We start from the raw sequence: 19,390 nt of genomic DNA, 5'->3' as shown, positions 1-19,390 counted from the left end.
GACAGCAACATTCCCCCTAGACTGGGACAGTGTACATGTTTCCCTCGTATAAACGTGCAACAACATGCTTTAAGCAGCTGAGCTCTCTTTTGTAGGTGGACCCATGTTTTCCTTCCTTAGCTGACTTACTCATGATCTGCACCCTTCAGTGACACTTCCACTACTAACAGAAATGCTGTCCACGGGCAGGACTGGGTAGAGACTGGAGGCAGCCCTGCAGAGGGGGTGAAACCCACAGTTTAAAGGAGTAGGGTTTTGTAATAAAGGCTACAGAATGTTCCTATACTGCCAAGAGAATCATTCACATTGGAAAGTAAAACACACACTTAGCATTTGCATATGACAATATATAGTAAAAAAAAAGACATACTGTTTACATCTGGGAAGAAGAATGATCATAACTGATTACAGTTTTGCACATTGATGATAAAGTTTTTCTCTCTGGCTTCCCAAGTGTAAAGCTTGTATGTTTATGATAATTTTTTTTTTGCTTAAAAAATTGTGTTACAATTGGCTTTGTTCTGAATCTAAAGGAGGTTGTTCCATCTGGTCAAATGATACACAACAGCTGTATTTCAAAGTGGTCATGCTGTTCCCTTGAAGCTACAGACTTCAGACTGCTTACACGGCATTTTGCAGTACCTGGTAAAAAGCTTAGTATGGCTGCAATCACATTGAAAACAAGTTCAGAAACTCTGTTAGAAACTCTGTTAGCATCCTCCCATTCCTTCGTGATAGCTCAACTGGACGTGCTTCCATCCATGTTCATTCCCAAGATACTTCAGAAGTGAAAGACCTAGAATTAAACATTGAAATGTTGACTATCTGAAATGCACATACAAAGAAGGATTTGCAGGTGCAAGCAGGCTTGAGCTCTGAGCTAACCAGGCAGCTGCTCTGAGCTGGGATACATGTTCAGGATAGCCCACGGAAGGCATGCATAGCTGAAAGGTTCCCTCAACACATCTGACTGGAGAGAAATCATCAGTCCTTCTCCACTACCAAAGCCTCAAACATCATTTTACACCCAAATCACTGACATATTTTCCCTCTAATCCTTCTATGCTGAAGTAAAACAAAGCATTCTGCATTCAGACTCTGACTAGAGCTTCCAGGACATATATATATATATATTTTCTTCAGGACATGGCATAGCAGAATGAGGATTCCCACTTAGCAGCTAAAGGTTATGTTTGCCTGTTCCTGAGGAAGCCAATTTTATTTCATTGACTTTAAATGGAACCTCAAATCTTGTGACAGTGGGGACTTTAGACTTCCTTATAATATGATTATAACTAAAATATTCAGGGAAATACACAGCCAGCTGAACATCTCTGTGAGACTTATTGGTGTATTTCAACAATCATAATAATGATTCTTACTGCTGTGGCAGTGCAAAGCTCCAGGCAGATTTACAGCTAATACATTTACAAAGTTAAGTCAAGAAAGAAAATGAAGTGTAAAGTCATGTAGTTACAGTCCCTCTCAGTAAGTCTGTGATGACAGGTGTAGACCTTCCTTAACATCATCATTTGTTCCTTCGGAGGTCAAGGAAGGTGTCACAAATTTCTTTCTTTCCAAATTGATTTTCTTTTCCAGTGTTCCTGCAATGAATGCAATTTGCTATGGTCATGTGAGGAACAGAGTCATTTACATTCTGCTGCAAGTTAGCTAAGATCCATCTGATGTGGCACATCACATGTACTATTGTTTCTGCAACTGAAGATGCTTTTTTCTCTGGAGAGCCACATTCTGACCTCCTCTTCAAAGCTGAAAGTGAATTCCAGTTCTCATGACTAACTGCTATGTCTGCTTTGTAAAAACACAATATACCATTTAGGTAAGCAGTCAAAGAATTAAATCATCTCACATCAAAGTCTGTTTTTAATATGCTGTATCCAAGTGATATAATGGAGTCCATTCTTCTCCCTTCCTTTCCAGCCAGCACCGACTGATACTAATGAAACATGCAGCATCAACTGGACATCGTTTCAAGTCTGCTGGAGCTGAATGTAGATGTTGATGACCACCTGGGGAATAAATATTCCTTTCATCAGCACATACACGCAGTCAATATACTCCTAGATAAATAAGTATAAATATACTTCTACTGATCTTTGGCTGTCCCCATATCTTTCATTACTCTCTCTTTTACAGCCACCTTCTTCCATAGCTAAGAAAGTATTTGATCTTTCTGCTGTATTTTGATGAAGTCTGTTCTTGCACAAAAGGTCAGCTGAAGGCCACAGTATCCATAAAACTCCAAAGCAAGCAGCCTTTAGACGACAGCCAGAACAGAGTTTCAGTGGTAAACAGTGGCTGCACCTAATCACTACACAGAGAAATGCCCTTAACCCCAGCATAACCTCCCATTGCTCCATCAGTGACTACATACCTATCTGGTAAAACATGATTTTAGAATATGGAAGGAGGAAAAATGAACATCCATACTCACTCGTAAGATACCAATCACTCTAGAACCCATCTAATATTTGTGTATGTGTAAAATCCCATGAATTTTAATTGGGAACTTTTTGGTATGTGATATTTCGTTTTACAGTAGTCTTGCAGTGAAAAATCCTGGAGACAGTGTTCAGGACTACACCTGGTGAGTTGAAATAAGAAACCTTTAAAGCAGACGGATAATGGTGAAGAGGCCCTGCATTTCCACTGAAAGAGGAGGAAGACCCACTTATAAGAACAGGAGGAATTCTGTTGTCAGAAAACCTCTAGGAATACAGACTATGCTCAAGGCTTGATGGTGTTTTTTGTGAGATGATAGTAAGGCAAAAACACAATGTATATCCATAGCTGGCAAGGACACATCCTCCCTCTCAAGAAGGCAAACTTCACCTGCATATGAAAATACTCACGTGTTAGTGATAAAGGTAAAAAAGTGTCCTATTTCCCTGCAGGAACCATTGCCATAGCAGCACTTGCATCTCCTTGTTCTGAAGGCCCAGCTCCAAACATACATGTTCTTTGTTTTTGGATAAATTCCACCTCTGCAACAACAGTTTGTGCAGGGCCTGCTACTTCTTCCTCGTTTCACAGGGAAGTCTTAAGAGATACCATAAGAACTGAGTAAGCCCCTCTGCCCTGGAGCGAATACAGTCTTTAAATATTTCTTATATATAGTATCCTTTCTGTAATAGTAGGATAGAGAGTTTAAAATGACTACCACCACTCCTCTTCCTTCTCTGGTACAATCTCCCAGAACAGATTCAGGTTGCTGCAGCAGCCCAGACAGCCAACAGGCTCACGAAGACTGAAGCCTATACAGGCATTAACTGAAGTATGTTGTAGTCTGAGAAGCTACTAATTGGACTAAAGTCTGGGAGCTGATAGTACCTTTCTTTTCCATGTACTTTATCATAATGATCTGAAATACAGATGCATTATAATCAGAGATACAAAACTCATTTTTATTAACTTTGCCAACAATGAGAACTCAAAATAAAGTTGGCATTCTTCAAATGAAAGGCATGAGGAAAGAAAGAAAGATAGAATTCAAAAACCTAGCAGAGTGAAAAAGGCTAAAGTGGAGGAGAATAAAACAAAGGATCAATGGACGCAGGAAGGATAAACATCAGAAGTTCAGGCCTCTGGCTACCCGGGAGGCAGCAGCAGAAGAGCATGGTGGTTTGGTCTGTGACTCTTCCCTGAAAGTGAATAAGGTGCTGTGCCTGGCCTGCAGGAGGTCAGAGCTGTTGGAGGCTGCTGCAGAATTACCAGCCAAGCAAACAGTGCTGGGAGATCTAAGCTGATCAAAACATCTCTTTTTTCAGTGAAACATTTTTTTGGATGATGAATGGCTTTTGAGAAACCAGAGCTTTTCTTTTCTCTCTTTCTGCTGAAAAGACTGTTTGACCTGACACTATCACTTCCAGAGGCATGAAAACAATGGAAACATGCTAAAAACAGAAACTTTCAGTTTTCACACATCTTTAATGAAAACCTAAAACACACAAAGAAAAATCTTGCTGAGAGAAAAGCATTCCTGATCATCTCTGCATGGAACCTTACACTGGAGAACCAGGGTCCACAGCAAGGACACAGACCTCTCCTGATTCCCAAGAGAACTGCATTTCTGCCCAGAGCATACTAAGTCACCTCTCAGCTAGAACTTCCCTGACTGTGATGAGTGCATGTGTTGACCCATAGAGAAATCACCCCGCTACTTTTCAGAGGCCCTTGTCTTCCAGAAATGCCACCTCATAAGGAGAATTTTGCACCATTCTACAGACAGAATAACAGGAAAGCAACTGAGACATGCAGAGGCATTAGTCAAGTCGTGACTGTATGTACAATAATTTAGCCTGAACAGCTGGCTAGGAGGTCATAAAAGAAATGTGTTTTACTACATGAGTGCTAAATGAAATGATTCTTTTGCCAAAGTTGGCTAAGAACAGTCATGGAGCGTACACAGGATTTATGAGACTAACCTCTGGATTCTTTCCTGAGCCCAGGAAATTGCATTCCTTTGAGGTCTGAGCTGACATTCATCAACAATGCAAAATTATGCTCTTTTTTGGGGAGCAGAAAAGGAAGGTAGAAGCACTGGAAAGCCAGTCTTACATGGAGAAATTAAAGGAGTAAAGAGAATAATAAATTACTCTCTAAAAAGTTCTACTCTAATCAACCCAGAGGAAGGGAGAAGTTGCACGTGCAAAGGACAGGGAGCAAATGTCTCCCTCATGTTCTTAGAAAGTCAAACTAATTTTTTCTTAAATTTGTAAAATAGCAGGTAGAGTGGTATTACCTGCTTCAGCCCATTGCTGTCCTACAGTGCTTGCTATATGGCTAGGCAGGCAGACACAATGATGAAGAAAAAATACCCAGAGAACAAATGGAACAGAAAATGAAACAGAGAGAACAGCTCTGGCCTGAGTACAACTTGAACTCTGCTTAGGAACTACTAGCATCTCCCAAAACCAAAGCATCTCCCAAAACCAAAGCTTTGTCTCAGGTTTTAAAAGGTGAAAAGGCCACTTAAGGAGGGGAATGGGGCTTTTTTCAAGCAATTTTTTTGTTAGTGGACCATGGTTCCTTAGGCTATGCAAAATGCACTTAGCCAGAGACAACTAAGAAAAGGAAAAAAGTTAATGTTTATTTCTGGTCCTCCTCACCCCTATCTTCTGAGCACAACATTCTAGATACAGAAAGGGGAAACACACAGCACAACAAGAGCGATGTATCCTAAAGAAACTAAATTAGCAAAAAGACTAACTTCACATTATATGATGTGTCAGGTTTTGGCTGATAAAAGAAAGGTTTCACCTCATGAAAAGACCGAATTTCAAAATGTGCTGTTCTGATGTAGAATAAAAATCAAGACTTTTTTTTCTGAACCCAACCATGCCACTATAAACAACCTGCTGATCAGAATAATAGTTTGGGAAGTGGGAAAATTTGATCAAGCGGAAGCATAAGTCTCAGCCTTCTAAACCCCATGGAGATCCCCAACTGTTAGCTTAACGGCAATTTCAAGGAGACTTTTACCTCCTTTCTTTAAGAGGATAAAACAGAGTTATGCAATTAAGGGCTAATCTTTTGTTCAGTGTGAGAAATAATGATTTTTTTTTTAAATACCTTTTTTACCTCAAGACACTCCAGTAACTAGAGAACAAAGGACCTTGTTATTTTCACGTCTGATTAGAGACTGAAAAAAATGAAGTAGATTTGTTCTCCTGGTTGCTACATCAACCTCAAAGTGAGAGACCTCTCTTGAGAGAATTTCTACAGCCTGCCACTAGAGCTTCAGTGATGGAAAGCAGTTATTACCTCTTCAGAAAAGCACTAGTTGTCAGCTTCCCAAGACAATAACAGTACTAATAATAACTGAATGCACAACCACTTAGTTATTAAAGTATACAAAATACAGATTTCAATCACTTGTTTCTAAGTAGGTATTGTGTCTTGCAGTAGCCAGTAATGCTGACACTCATTGTCCTACAGAGAATAAAAGGATTCGTGTCACAGCTGAGCAATTGGTACCTTGTAATCATACTTGTTCTCCTAATCCCAGACTAGCAGTGGTTACCATACACTCACCTCAGGCACCGCACAGTGAAACTGGCCATCTGGTCGGGATCTGGGCCATCTTGCTTTCACTTGTATATATATTGTATATATATGTCTTCTGGCAGAAGGAGATTTCTGCTGGAAACCTTACATTCTACAAAAAAACAAACATATAAGTAATTACAAAACACATTTTTTTAATCTTCTGTTCTTACTTTTCTTTCCACTCTCCATTCCCTCCCTCCTTCCTAATAGACATTTGTATATATCCCTACCCACCTGTCTACACAATCACACACTTCCTTTTATCAAGGGGAGAAATTTAGGGAGTATTGCAAAAACACTTGGTTATGAAAGTATACAAAATAAAGATTTTGGTTACCTTTATTTATTTTTTTTTTCTTTAGAAATGTGCAATATATATATCTATTTTAGTTGATTTTTGATTTTGCCTAGCTGAGTTATGATACTGATTTTGGGTATTGCACACACTGAAATTCCACTGCATGTTCTAGACTAGAGTCAAATATCTCTACATATTTTCCCATATTTTTTCATACTTTTTACTAGTAGAAACTAGTTTTAAAAAGCCATTGTGAGATAGTAGCAGGCAGCAGGGCTTCTAATGGATCACTTCAAAGAAATCAAAACCCTTAAGCTGCACAATACTTGTTTTCACAGAGCTGAAGGATGATGATACAATGTTGATGATAAGAAGTTTTGGAAATTATTTGAAAGAATGTAAAACAGTACATCAGTGTGGTGGTTTTACCGTGCTGGGCAGCTAAACCCCACAACCGCTCTCTCACTCGGAGGGGGAGAAGTAAAGCAAAGAACAACTCACGGGTTGAGATAAGGATAATTTAATTAAAGGGAAATAATTATAATAATTAAATAAAGACTACCATGAACTAAACAACTTAACTAAGGGGAAAATAAAAGGGAAAGGGGAAAAAGGGAGGAAAACAAACAAACAAAATAAATGAAAGCTATATGGAAGTGCAGAGGAAAGAAATTACTCTCTACTTCCCACAAATGAGCGATGATTGACCACGTCCTTGAAGCAAGGCCTCAACGCACGCAGCCGGTGTTCGAGAGGAGGACCGACGTCTTCTCAACGAGAGCCCACCCCTCCCCTCTTCTTCCTGTTTCCACCTTTTATTGCTGAGTGTGACACCACATGGTATGGAATATCCCTTTGATTGGTTTAGGTCAGCTGCCCTAGTGATGTTTCTCTCCTCACTTTTTGCCCACCCCCTAGGAGGGTTAGAGAAAGGCCCAATGCTGTGCCACTGCTGCTCAGCAGTAGACACAACACTGGTGTGATAACACTGCTGTTCCAGCTACAAGTACAGAGTACGGCACTGAATGGGCTGCTGCCGGGAAAGTTAACATTCCAGCCAGACCCAGTACAATCAGTGACTACAAGCTGAAGGCATTAGCCTTTAACTGATCACAAGAGCGATGAACACTCCTCTGAGGTAACTGAGACTGAAGAGAATCAGTCTTACAGGATATGCAACAGCAATGCTACCACAGCAATCATAATCAGCTTCATTGCGGTTACATTTTTACAGAATGACTTTCATGGTAAGTTTTGATTTTAAAAGGTCAAACCTTGTCCATGATAAAATCTAGGAGTGTTTGAAATAACTACCCTCCTTTTCCTGTGGGAATGCTCCTGACTTGACAAATCAAATGTCCAGATTTTTCTGTAGGATATCCTTTTGCACCTTCTTCATATTTATTTTTTTTAATAAGGTGATGTAAGTCATTTATGGGGAGTCTTGGACTGTAATAGCTCATCTGCAGAGAAGGAGAGAAGGGTACAAATAAGACAAGACACAAAGAGAAGCATCAGACCAGCAGTCAGCCTCAAACCCAATTTTCTCAAGCTTCACCTTTTTGCACTGTTCCAGTACAAGCCAACTAAAGCTACGCTGTGGCAGTTACAACATGTTAGAAATCTCCATAACTGAATTATAGCACTATGGCTTCTTACTGTCAATTCCTTTTCAATATCAGGAACAGCTAACAAGTTAATTTATCATAATCATTGTTTGGAATCTTACATCATAATGTTCAGTTACAGCTAATATGACTGAATGAAATTAGATATCATGTAACTTCAAAATAAATAAATAAATAAATATTTAATGAAAAGTTGCAGGAAAAAAATAACCAGACATATTGACTTATCAACATGTCTCTCCTTACTGTTCCCCATGCAGCTATTCCCTTACAGTTTTGGTTACCAGAGATGGAAGTCACTGCTCACCCAGTCATGGTCCTCCAACTCTGAGCTCCAGACAGCCCAAGATATGTTACTGTTAAATACTGAAACAAACAAACAAACAAAAAATACATTAAATGCCTCTGCCTTTTTCTCTTCCTTATTTGTTAGATGACCGTTGTCTCCAAGTATCAGTACAGTGTTTTCATTTGACCTCCTCTTGCTTTGGACATACTTGAAAAAAGCCTTTTTTGTTGTCTGACACCACAGTGGACAATGTCAACACAAGTTGGGCTTTGGCTTTTCTCATTTTCTCCCTGCAGAGGTGAGCTGCTGCTCTGTACTCTCACTGTGAAGCCAGACCTTTCTTCCAGTGGTCATATATTTTCTTTTTCCACCCTAAGAGTTTTTTTTCCACAGGCAGAGTTCTCTGTTCAGCCAGGCAGGTCTTCTGCCTTGTTTGCTTTACTTGCAACACAGTGGGATTGCCTGCTTCAGGGCTTTTAAAAGGTGGTTTTTGAAAAGCAACTACCCCTCATGGACCCCCAAATCCTCTAACTACACCACAAAGACTTATTTTTATCTGCATAAATTGTACCCCAATTGAGAGAAGAAGCCCCTCTGTATATGAATTGCCAATTACAAACTTCATTTGACAGATGAAAAGATGCCCTTATCAGCAAATAAGGACCTTTGAAACATACCTTTCAGTGGAGAACGACATAATCATGCTCCACTTCCAACAGACAGCACACACTCCGCTGGAACATCCCCGAAGATAAAGCAGCGTGTTCTCTCTGTAGCTCTTGACAGCAGCCCAGGGCTGCATGCTGGGGATTTAACGGAGGGTTTACTGAGAGTTGGTGTCCACTTGATGTAACAACCAGGTCTCTGTCAAGTCAGAAAAATACCAAAAATATTTAATTTCTTCTCATTTAGACACTGCTACTTCTATCACAAGAAAGAGGAATGCCCCAGGTGCTGCATGGAAGGACCAAGAGCTTGCTCCTGACTTAATACCACATGACTTGTGTACAGTTCAGCTGCTCCTAAACCACTCTTGCCCCAGACTGAAAAGGATTATTCCTCTTGTGCACATCATCTAGAAATTCCCATCTTCAATAATATCAGTATCATGTAAGTTCCCCTGGAAATAAAAGACACCTTGATTAAATCCTTGACGTGACAGATGGCCAAGATAGGTCTGTCTCCACACTAGAAACAGGTGAGAATCTGCTGAGCATTTTGAGGTTCTAATCAAAGGCACCTTAACACTGACTTATGGTGTGTTATATGAAAATAAGAAAAAGCTCCTAACCCTCACAAGAAACAAATGACAAGGTGTCATAAGGAAAATCAAAACCTCTTCCTCTGCTTTGCTCATGTTTGCTCTCTTTGCACCAGGTGATTATTGCATTTTCTAATCATTCATTATCACTGCACATGAGCAAGCCCTATTTTTTCCTTCACAGTTGCTGAGGTTTCTTTTCACCTATTGCTTTGCAGTAAAGTGTAGGATTTAGGAACAAGTAGGTGGGATTATGTGCCAGAGCATGAACAGGGGGAAGTAGCTGGAGTGTCCTTTGTCTACTGAAGCAGAACTTGGTGTGAGACTTCTGAAAATCTGAAACAGAACTCCATTACAAAAGCAAACAAATTCACAGTAATCAAAATATAAAAAATAAATAACCACATACAAACAAACATACAAACAAGAACTGATTTCTCTGCTTCGGCCCAGAAGACCATCTAGCCCAGCATCCTGGCTCTGCCAGTGGTCAAAAAAGATGTCCACAGAAGAGTGTAGGAACAGGACAAGTCTGTTGTGGTAATTCTCCAGAACCCTCTTCCAGGCTCATATAAGTTGTGGTTCTGGGTCTCTGAAGCACTGGTGTGATGGCAAGTCACACAGAGTGGGTTTGTTTGTGCAGCATTTAATCAGAGTGCGGGACCATTCTCAACGCATTCACAGTCTTTATAAAATCAAAGATGCTTTGAGGACCAATGGGAAACACAGTTGAAGTGGTTGAAGTAAAGGACGGATATGTTTTTATCTAACTGAGGATTTAAATCTAGCACTAGCAGTATTCTGTCAGTAGCACAAAGGAGCACAGAAGCTTGGCATTTGTGTCACACTCAGTGCTTGGCAGGGAGTGATGGCTGGTAGCAGGCCAAATGCAGTGAGTCCAGCTCACATGGTCATTCCCAAATTCTGCAGTGTCAAGGTCTGACCTCAAAGGCAGTGCTTCCTACTTGAATTTTTAGCCTTAGCATCCAGAATTTGTGAACAGAGGCAGCTCAACCAGTGCACATATTTATTAATCTAACAGCAACCTAACCTGCATAGGAGATTCTCACAGAGCACCAGAGATAGCAGACTGAAAGATTTGTCCTTTTATCTCACTCCAAGACAAACTGCATCACTTTTATGCATCTTGATGTACAAATTGAGCTGTCAGCTGTGTACTTCTCTGATGTCACACAGGAAGGGAACCTAGTCTTCCTGGGACTGCTGGCATTTTGCAGCTTCTGTCAACAGAAATGTAAAGTTGAGCAGGCTGGCCATGAACAAGAATGCTCTACAGATAGCTGTGTTCTGCTGGTGTGCCTAATGGCTTCTCCGGTGTTTTGTTCTTGCTCGGTTGTAACAGTTTGTCTTTTGAGACAACACTTGGCTCTTTACCTAGCCTTGGCTGTTCTGTGACCTACTGGCTCCAATGACAAGATCAAACCAGCTGATTACTGCAGCAGAATTTAGAATCAGCTGGATCAGTTATTGCAAACAGAACCAAAAGCTCTGCTAGAGTTACTCAGTTATCTTGGATTGGCAGAGTGCCACAGCAACCCCAAAAGGCTCACCTGATACCCCAGTGCATGTTCCTGCTACTTCTTCCTCTGAACGAACTAAACATTTTAATCTCCTTTTTTTTGTTTGTTTGTTTGGTTGATTTTGTTTTTTGTTTGTTTGTTTGTTTGTTTGCTTCATTTTGTTTTTGTTTTTTTGCAGGATCAGGTTTCTGATCAGCAAGCAGGAAAACAGCATAGCTGTCCCTTTGGGCAGCAAGACGTTCTTCAACAGCCTGGAACAGGAAACCACAAGTTTTAACTAAAGTGACTTTAATGTAGACATAAATTTAGTCTAAATGTAGGTGTTAAATGTTCAGTGGCTTAAGACACTGAAAAGATATAAGCCTAAATTAACAGAATGCAACTCATTTAATTATTTTCTCTAAGTGGTAGCTAGAGTCAGGGCACAGACATTTTTATGTTTAATGTACATTTTGCACAGCCAATTTTTAAAGACTGAAAAAACAGTGAGTTTTAGAATCCCTGTATTTTGTCTGGACAATGATAAATGACAATGATGTTTTACAGAAATTGCTGCAGAGAGCGTTAGTTCATTGGAAGCATTAATTTTCCTTCTAGCCAAGCTTCAGTCAGAATATCGCCCTTTCTGCACTGAATACTACACTTGGCTCAGATTCCATTTCCAAATGACATACATAAAGCACTAAAAAGTGCAGAATGGTGATTTTTTTTTTTTTTCTGAAATGGTAGAATTGTAAATTTCTTAGCAAAATACTATCATTGCCAAACTTTTGATTTTTGTCATTAAATGGTGGTCCTATCCTAGAGTTTGATAACACATGACCTGGTAATGTATTCGAGAACTGGGCAAGCTTTGAATTTAAAAAAAAAAATAAAGTCCCTGATCGTCTTTAGGCTACCAAACACAGAGGACAGAAACTGTCTTGTGACAGCAGGATGGGGAAAGAGCACTTCTAATTACACCTCACATATTCTCAACTTTCACTTCAAACCTTCTGCCCTGAGGCCATGGAAGAAGCTTGCTTGCAGAAGCCATCCAGCATCCCTGCTTCTCCCAGGTCAGAAGCTCCTGCTGTTACAGGAGCACATTTGCACTGAAATCTCCTTGTTCTGTGCGGATCCTAGCAAAATGCCACTGAAGTCTCAAATAGCCACTACTGCAGAGACACAGGACTTGATGTATAGGTACCTTCTCAAAGATATTTCACCTCTCCTGTATCAGCTTACATGTGAGAAGATTGCCTCTCAGTTTCTGAGGAGCCATGTCACAAATTCTTCTTATTAAGATATGCAGTGCTAAATGAAAGGACTGATAAAAGCATCAAGCCAAGATCTTTTGGTTCAGGCTAGTTTTTTGATCTGCTATTTCATCTGAAGCACTTTTCAATTACAAGCAGAGTACAAGTACAGCTTTCCCCGTCCCCTTTTTATTACTTTTATCAGTTGTGCTTGGCATGGTCTCTTTTGCAGCTGAAGATCTATTAACTTTAATTAAATTGTAACTTTCACATTGTTCTTGAATAATGTCTGTCATCTGTAACCCTGGAGAAACTACACAAAGCCGCCTGACTTTACAGGCTGTGATTAGTACAATCTTTGCCACTACCTTGGAAAAATGTCGTCTTAGCCCCACTCGTCTAACTCACCCCTTCAGCAGAAGAAATGTTAACAATTCAAAGCTCTGTCACTGCAGAACATGCTCAAGAACAAGCAGAAGCATTGTATTGAAATTAGGCCATTTCCAATTACTTGATGTTAGTCTCCTTCCAGCTTCCATTTCCTGAAGATAAGTTTCAAAACCAAGTTTCTAAAGAGGCCAGCTGATTTAAAATGAATACCCCATGCAACTGCGTTGGCTGACCTATTTTCTTGTTTGTATATGGCACAGAGCTGCTCAGCTAAATCAGCTTTTTCAGTCCTTCTTGCTGCTTAATCAGCCTTTTCGACCTTTCTTGCCAGCTGCCATCCAAGTGGTAAATAAATGGGCTTCAACTGGACAGCAAAGCTTTCATTTCAGACCAACAAAGAGGTTTTATGCGGTGCTGTCATCGCTGGGATCACCCCGCAGCTCCCTCCCTCCCCTTGTTGCAGCAATGATTTGCTTGAATGTGACTGCTGAAACCAGCAACGTAACAGACTATAAGCAAGCATCACTGACCCATTGTTCCTTTGCTGGCCCAAAGTATTTTTCCTTTTACCTGCAGTTTCCTATAGTTAAAGGAAATCTATTTTCTCAGAAGCTCACAATATTCTAATTCAAAACACAGGTCTGTAAACTGCCCATTGAAGGCTGAGAAAGTTCGTCCTCATCTCAGAAGGGATTAAAATAGTGTGTTGTCCCAGAAAACACACTGTACTGCATAAGTCTCGCTGTGTTCAGTAAAAACAGAACAAAATTATTCACCTTCTAGAGAATCTGGCAGTACAGCAGCCCGAGTCGGAGACAAATCTGGATGGACAACCCAGGGTTTTCTGACAGCTTTAATAAAACAGACAGATGAGGGAAAAGAAAATGTCCCTTACCCAAACTGAACTGCTCAAATGTGTTTGATTTCCCTTGGTGCTACACATTGCTCTTCTGTCAGGTCCCACCCACTCACCAAACATTTACAACCAGCACAATTTGTGCAGGACACAAGGCACACAGAGCACAAAGAGAGATGAAGAGGTAATAACATAAATCCTGATGGACCCCCACCTCCTGGGGTCAGAATGGGAGCTTTGACTGCTTCAGGAGGCAAATTTGCTCAGCTGATACCATTCGATCTCTGGAAAATGTCATCAAGCTGCTGTCTGCTGGTACCCTGCAATTGCAAGAGGTACATCCCAGCTGTCCTCACCATGTGTGGGCCTCAGCAGAGGGCAGGTTAATGTGCATTTCACCAGGAGGCAGCATCAGTCCTCTCTTTGGTGTGGCATTTCCTAGCTGCCAGTGAGCCCACAGCTCTCTGATGTAGCAGGAAGACAGCGCAGACACTCCGCTCCACAGGGCTCCTGGGAACTCAGCAGCAGCCATGGCATTATTCTTCCTCCCCAAAACAAGGATAAACTAAGCTTCAAGTTTCAAAAGCGGGTACTTAACACATCTGCATCACCCCCATCTTGAGCACTGTGCAGAACCCTTCTGCAAACTCCCCCATTCTTGTTCCTGACAAGAGGTGAGGACTCCTGTACAGAAACTCTTCAGCCAGGTGAAGGGATAGTTTGTGACTGCACCAGATTGCTGCCTGTGCATTTAGAGGCATACAGACAGTCTTCAAAGACTTCATTCAGATGATTTCAAGTAAAGTGTACATACACACATACACGTTGTATTTATTGAGTAGCACAGTGCAAACTTCCATCTGACATGTAAGGTAGCTGGAGTCAGCAGGAGATACAACCAGTGTAACCAGGGTAAGATTAATTTCTTCTGGGTTTTGAAGTACCAGAAATAAACATTCTCACTGCACTTCAGAATAAGTCAGAAGAGTGCCTCTTTATTCAGTTCACATCAGAACTGTAGCATCTTTTTTACTAAGGAATGTGAGAAAATGACATACCAAGAAGAAAGGTGAATAAATGTACTGATGTATTGCCCTGAGAAACCACTGTTTATATTTAGGGTAATTAAAGGTGTAATACTGAATAATTCAATGAAGGTCTCTGCCTTTGAGAGTATTTCCTGCTACCAAGGGAGAAGGCTGGAGGCTGAAAGCAAAGACAGCTTGGCACAAACACAGTCTGCATGACAGGATGGTGGGCTCTCACTGATGGCTCCAGCACAGACAGATCAGATGGCACCAGTCTACAGTGTAGCTGGGGACAGATGACACGTAAAATTCAACTCAAAAACAGAAAATTATTTGAGAAATGAAAACATACAATTATGCAACAATGGTGTTTAGAGAGAGGTAGGCTAGGAAGCTTTGAATAGTTTCCCAGGATTCTGGCCCTAATACAGTGAGAAATTAAATACGAACCCTGCCACCGTAGCTGACAGCGACACTTCTACTACAGATTGCTCTTAGGAGTATCCGAGTCCATCAAGTGTTGCCAGAAAAAAGCCTGTATCCTGTGCCACGCATCTTCTTGGGCTTTGGCGTGCTCCTTCCATTGTCCTCCCCACTGCACAAACAGCCCAAGCACTTTGTGGATGGACGCCTGGCACAGAGGCAGGTATGGTGGCTCCAGGAGGTGCCCTGCTCCAGAATAGGAGCAAAACTCCACCTTCCGTCCACAGTGCCGAAGGCGCTGAACAGCGTCCTGGCAATAGAGGTCACTCTTCCAGTTCGTGTCATCCAGCCCTGACAAGAAGAGGAACTTGGCCAAGGACCTCTCCATGGGAATGCGACAGTGCCACGTTGCGGGGTCCCTGTGATCATCTAGGATTTCTGAAAAATCTACTAGGTCAGACTCCTTACTGGTCTTTATCCTCCCCAGATCGTATGGGTGGGGAGGAATAGTGAAGCCATCCCCCCGCAGGGGAATGAAAGAATTAAAACCACTTCCAGATATGCTGACAGCTGCCTTGATGCCAGGTAGGAAGGTGGCCATGGAAAGGGCTAGGTCAGCTCCTTTAGACAAGCCCAAAACGCCAATCCCCGTATCCTTCACCTGAAACACAGTTATGGAACAACCATTACCAACTACTCATATCCTGGGCTGACATAACACCTCCCCCCTCTTCTGCTTCCTTATTCCTTGTATGATTAAAATCTTTTTACCCTTTTTCTGTTCATGTTCTCTCTCCCCCATATTGGTCCCTTTGCTGAACCTCCACAAGAATGAGCATGAATTCTGCAACTCCTCAGCATTTCTTCCCCTGTAGCACTTTTTCTTCCTGAAGAACTCCATAGACAAAGCCTTGTGCTTCTTCTGCATCCTGGCTTGACACTTTCTCTCAGTACTGTACATTTTATTGCTCTTGCCTCCAAAAGCTCATCCCAGCTTGCTCTCTTCAAGCCCCTTGTGGAAAACCAATTTTTCATGGGTTTACATGCATCGGTTTTCTTTCTTACCATTGTTTTTTCATACTCTCCTACAGCTGACCTGTTATCTTCTGTTTTGTCTTGGAACACAAGGCACTTGGGGCCGAGTAAGCCTAATTGTTTAAATCAACTTATTTATAGTGAGGGCTCTTCACACCAAATTCACATTGTAATGTGCATCTTGTAAGATACTCTGGAAGTTTTACAGCTCGATGAGGAACAACACCAACAGTTATGAAACAGCCATTATCAACTACTCATATCCTGGGCTTACGGGATCAACTTTGTGAAATTAAAATCACATTAAGTAGCGTTGCATTCAAAGCTTAAATTATATTTAGTTTCTCTTGGTCTCTATTGGCTTAAGTATTATGATATATTGCCATAAAAGTGTTTTTTCATCCCACATACATATCCTAATACCGCCCCAGCTTCTTAAAACATGGCATGCTCTCCAGTACTGTAACTGTTAAGATATCCTGCTGTTACAGCATTTTATTACCGTCCTGTGAAACTTACTCAGAATTAGAAACCTCTCTGAAATAGTAGAAAAAGACATTTATTTTTATTTATTTATTTATTTTAAGATCTTGTGCTTAAGAAGTTGCACTTCTAGTCTGGGAACTGCTTTGACATAAATATTATACAAATACTCATTTGCACAACACTTCATGGACTGTCATAAGGTGCTATGCAAAACTTTTATCCAACTACTTGCAAAATTGGAGTTGAGGCACATTATTTTCCACCTCAGATCACACTGTCTGAACATGCTCTCTCCTTTTACATCTCACAAACTTAGCTGCTTTCAGTGATATGTAGCATTTCACGTTAGGAAATTAGAGAGTTGCTTCTAGTAGGAAAAGTACCATTATTTATCTCCTACCTGCTTCTGCTTCTGCAAAAAGTGTACAGCCTCCTCAAAATAATCCAGTTCAAGAATCTCTGGCATAGCAGGCAGATCTTCAAAGGCCATGTAAGCCAGAGCCAGAGTCACAAAGCCCCTGCTAGCCAGAAGACTTGCTCTGTATTCAACAAGACCTCCTCCAGATCCATACAAATCGATAAGTCCGGGGAATGGTCCTGGTCCTGCAGTGAGAGATAAATATACATACACGATCACAAAGAAAACTTTCTAGAGTTGCTTTTTCAGTAGCACCCCCTCAACGCACATCCAGACTGTAGATATCAAAAGGAAATCATCCTCTGAAGCTTTACACATGCAGGTTCTCATTCTGAGGCACACACTCAATGTAACTGGACTATTTTTCCCAGCCTAATTAACTGAGATGATTATAAAGAAATTACTATTCCCTCTCCTGTATGATTGTCTCCTATACGGATTATCCCAAGCATTTCTGTGAGCAGCACAGAGTATGAAACCTAGTTTCCACAGTCCCTCTCCATTAGTCAGCTCTCTGCTGTGTAATTATGAAGATGAGTTCACCTTACAGCACCTCTCTCCCCGTAAGAACACTAATTTGGATATTTCTTCTCCTGCCTAGGAATTTATTATAGGAAGTTTGTATTTTGTGCATTGTTCTCCCACCACCAGTTTCAGCTGAAATTGGCCTAGATGTTGTCAGGCCATTGGGGACTGACTTAAGTGCAGTATCAATCACTATGTGCATTCTTTTAGTAACCGTGCTAGCAGCTTTTCCAAGCAGGGAATGCCTGACTTAATGCATCAACAAATGCCATTACTACGTGCACAAATTCAGGCTTCAGCCTGATCTGGGTAACCACCTCTGGGCTTCTCAGTTCTCCTTCCACAGCTGTATAATTTCCATTTCCTGCTGCTGCTCTGCCCATTCTTACCACCAGATACAGCTGAAATTTTCTGTAACAAAATTTGGTGTCACAGCAGCTACAAAGGACTTTTTATTTGCTCCAGAGCAAGATACTCACATTAAAGTACTGCTGAAGGAAAACAAACAGTTCAGGACTCGGAGCCTTACTCAGGATCCAGTCTCATCCTTGTCTCTATACAGAACTTTGCAAATGTGATGTCTGTGGAAGGCTTTGCCTTCCCTGTTTGTCCCCCTTCTTTTTAACTATCGCGTGCAGTTCAGCTGCTCAGCTGAGCAGGAACAGACTTCTTCCTTTGGCTTCCTAAGCCAAACAGAGAGAAAGTGACACAAGTCCAGAGTCCGTGGCAGCTGCTGGAGCAGCCCAGACCTGCTGTGACCCCAGCCCATGGCTCCCACCTCACCTCTTCACTCCTCACCTTAGAGCTCTGGCCAAAACCAGGGGCCTCTGCCCTCCCAGCTTGTCAGAAGAGCTGGGAAATAAGCACACTTTTCCCCAAGACCCTCAGCCAGGAAAGGTCCTGTTCCCTGCTCAGCTGAAGCCAGGAGATGCCTTGCATTGCTGCTGCTGCCCTCATTGCACCCCCTGCCTATGCAACGCCCAGGCAAGGCTTGTGACTGCCCTGCGCTGCTGGGGGGATGGCAGCGGCTGGACACGGTGCCAGCTGAGGGAATCATAATGTGGGCTGTGTGCCAGCTTGCTGATGGGCTGCAGTGCCCAATGTACGATGCAACTCACACCTGGAAATCCAGAACGGGATTAAAACTCACCAGGAGGGAGGAAGAGAGTTGCTTTAAGCCGACCTTCTCTGACTGGAATCCTCTTCACTCCCTCTGCTAAAAAACTTCGCTCATGGGTGCATTTTCCCAGCAACCGGCTCATGTCCCCGTGGCCCTCATACACCTCCAAGTCCACGCAGAAAGGGGTCAGGACGTTCCTCTTTGCCAGCCGCTTATAGGGCGTTTTGGAGCGCAGAGACCACAGCAGCCCCATAGGCTCCACTCCCGAGTAGCTGCCCCCCAGTGCTGGGGAGCGGGTCAGGTCGAGCTCCCCGCTGCTCCCAGCCCTGTAGCGAGCGTGGGCTTGGAAGAGCTCCCCACCCTCGTCCACCAGGCAGGCTCTGAGGGTGACCTCCTGGTGCGGCAGGAGACCTGTCACGCAGATCTGCACGGGGTCGTCGAACAGACACCTGGGGGAGGGCAGAACCGTCACCTGCACCGCCATCGAGCTCTGCTGGCGGGGAGCGGAGGCTGCTGGTGTTTGGCGAGACGCCGGCTGTGTCAAACGGGAACGGCAAGAGCCCGGCGCTTCTCACGCTTAAAATCTCTGCCAAAGTCCAGGGGGAAGCACCGGGACTGCTTCCTCCAGCCAGCAAGCACGGGCTGCTGGGAGATGTAGTTCGGGTACACCACACCAAACACCTCGTCTCAGGTGTCCTACAAAAACACAACTGGCTTGCAAGGACAGGAGTTGTCATTTGCTGCTGCTGTGCACTTTTATTTCTGGTCATATAAAGGCTAAATCC

At 42.2% G+C, this 19,390-nt stretch overlaps 1 protein-coding gene across 3 annotated transcripts; it reads right to left on the bottom strand.

The window, feature by feature from the left end:
- Positions 1–1,290: 1,290 nt before the first annotated feature.
- On the bottom strand, positions 1,291–19,260 carry LOC309879070 (acyl-coenzyme A thioesterase 1-like). Of its 3 annotated transcripts, XM_082762372.1 has the most exons (9): positions 18,636–19,257; positions 16,943–17,145; positions 13,491–15,682; positions 8,962–9,148; positions 8,303–8,361; positions 7,682–7,830; positions 6,055–6,178; positions 1,871–2,030; positions 1,294–1,604 (listed from the first exon to the last, which is right to left on the bottom strand). In XM_082762372.1, exons 1-3 carry the CDS (start codon positions 19,087–19,089, stop codon positions 15,080–15,082), a joined length of 1,260 nt encoding a protein of 419 aa, XP_082618498.1. In that variant the 5' UTR covers positions 19,090–19,257; the 3' UTR covers positions 1,294–1,604; positions 1,871–2,030; positions 6,055–6,178; positions 7,682–7,830; positions 8,303–8,361; positions 8,962–9,148; positions 13,491–15,079. The 3 variants fall into 3 exon arrangements, with proteins under 3 accessions (XP_082618497.1, XP_082618498.1, XP_082618499.1); XM_082762371.1 differs by having other exon boundaries at positions 1,291–2,030; XM_082762373.1 differs by having other exon boundaries at positions 1,295–2,030; positions 15,049–15,682; positions 18,636–19,260.
- Between the last annotated feature and the right edge of the window lie 130 nt (positions 19,261–19,390).

The sequence above is a fragment of the Aythya marila genome, assembly GCF_965140915.1.
Source record: "Aythya marila genome assembly, chromosome: 5".
Classification (NCBI taxonomy): domain Eukaryota; kingdom Metazoa; phylum Chordata; class Aves; order Anseriformes; family Anatidae; genus Aythya; species Aythya marila.
This window is presented reverse-complemented; position numbering and strand designations above follow the sequence as displayed.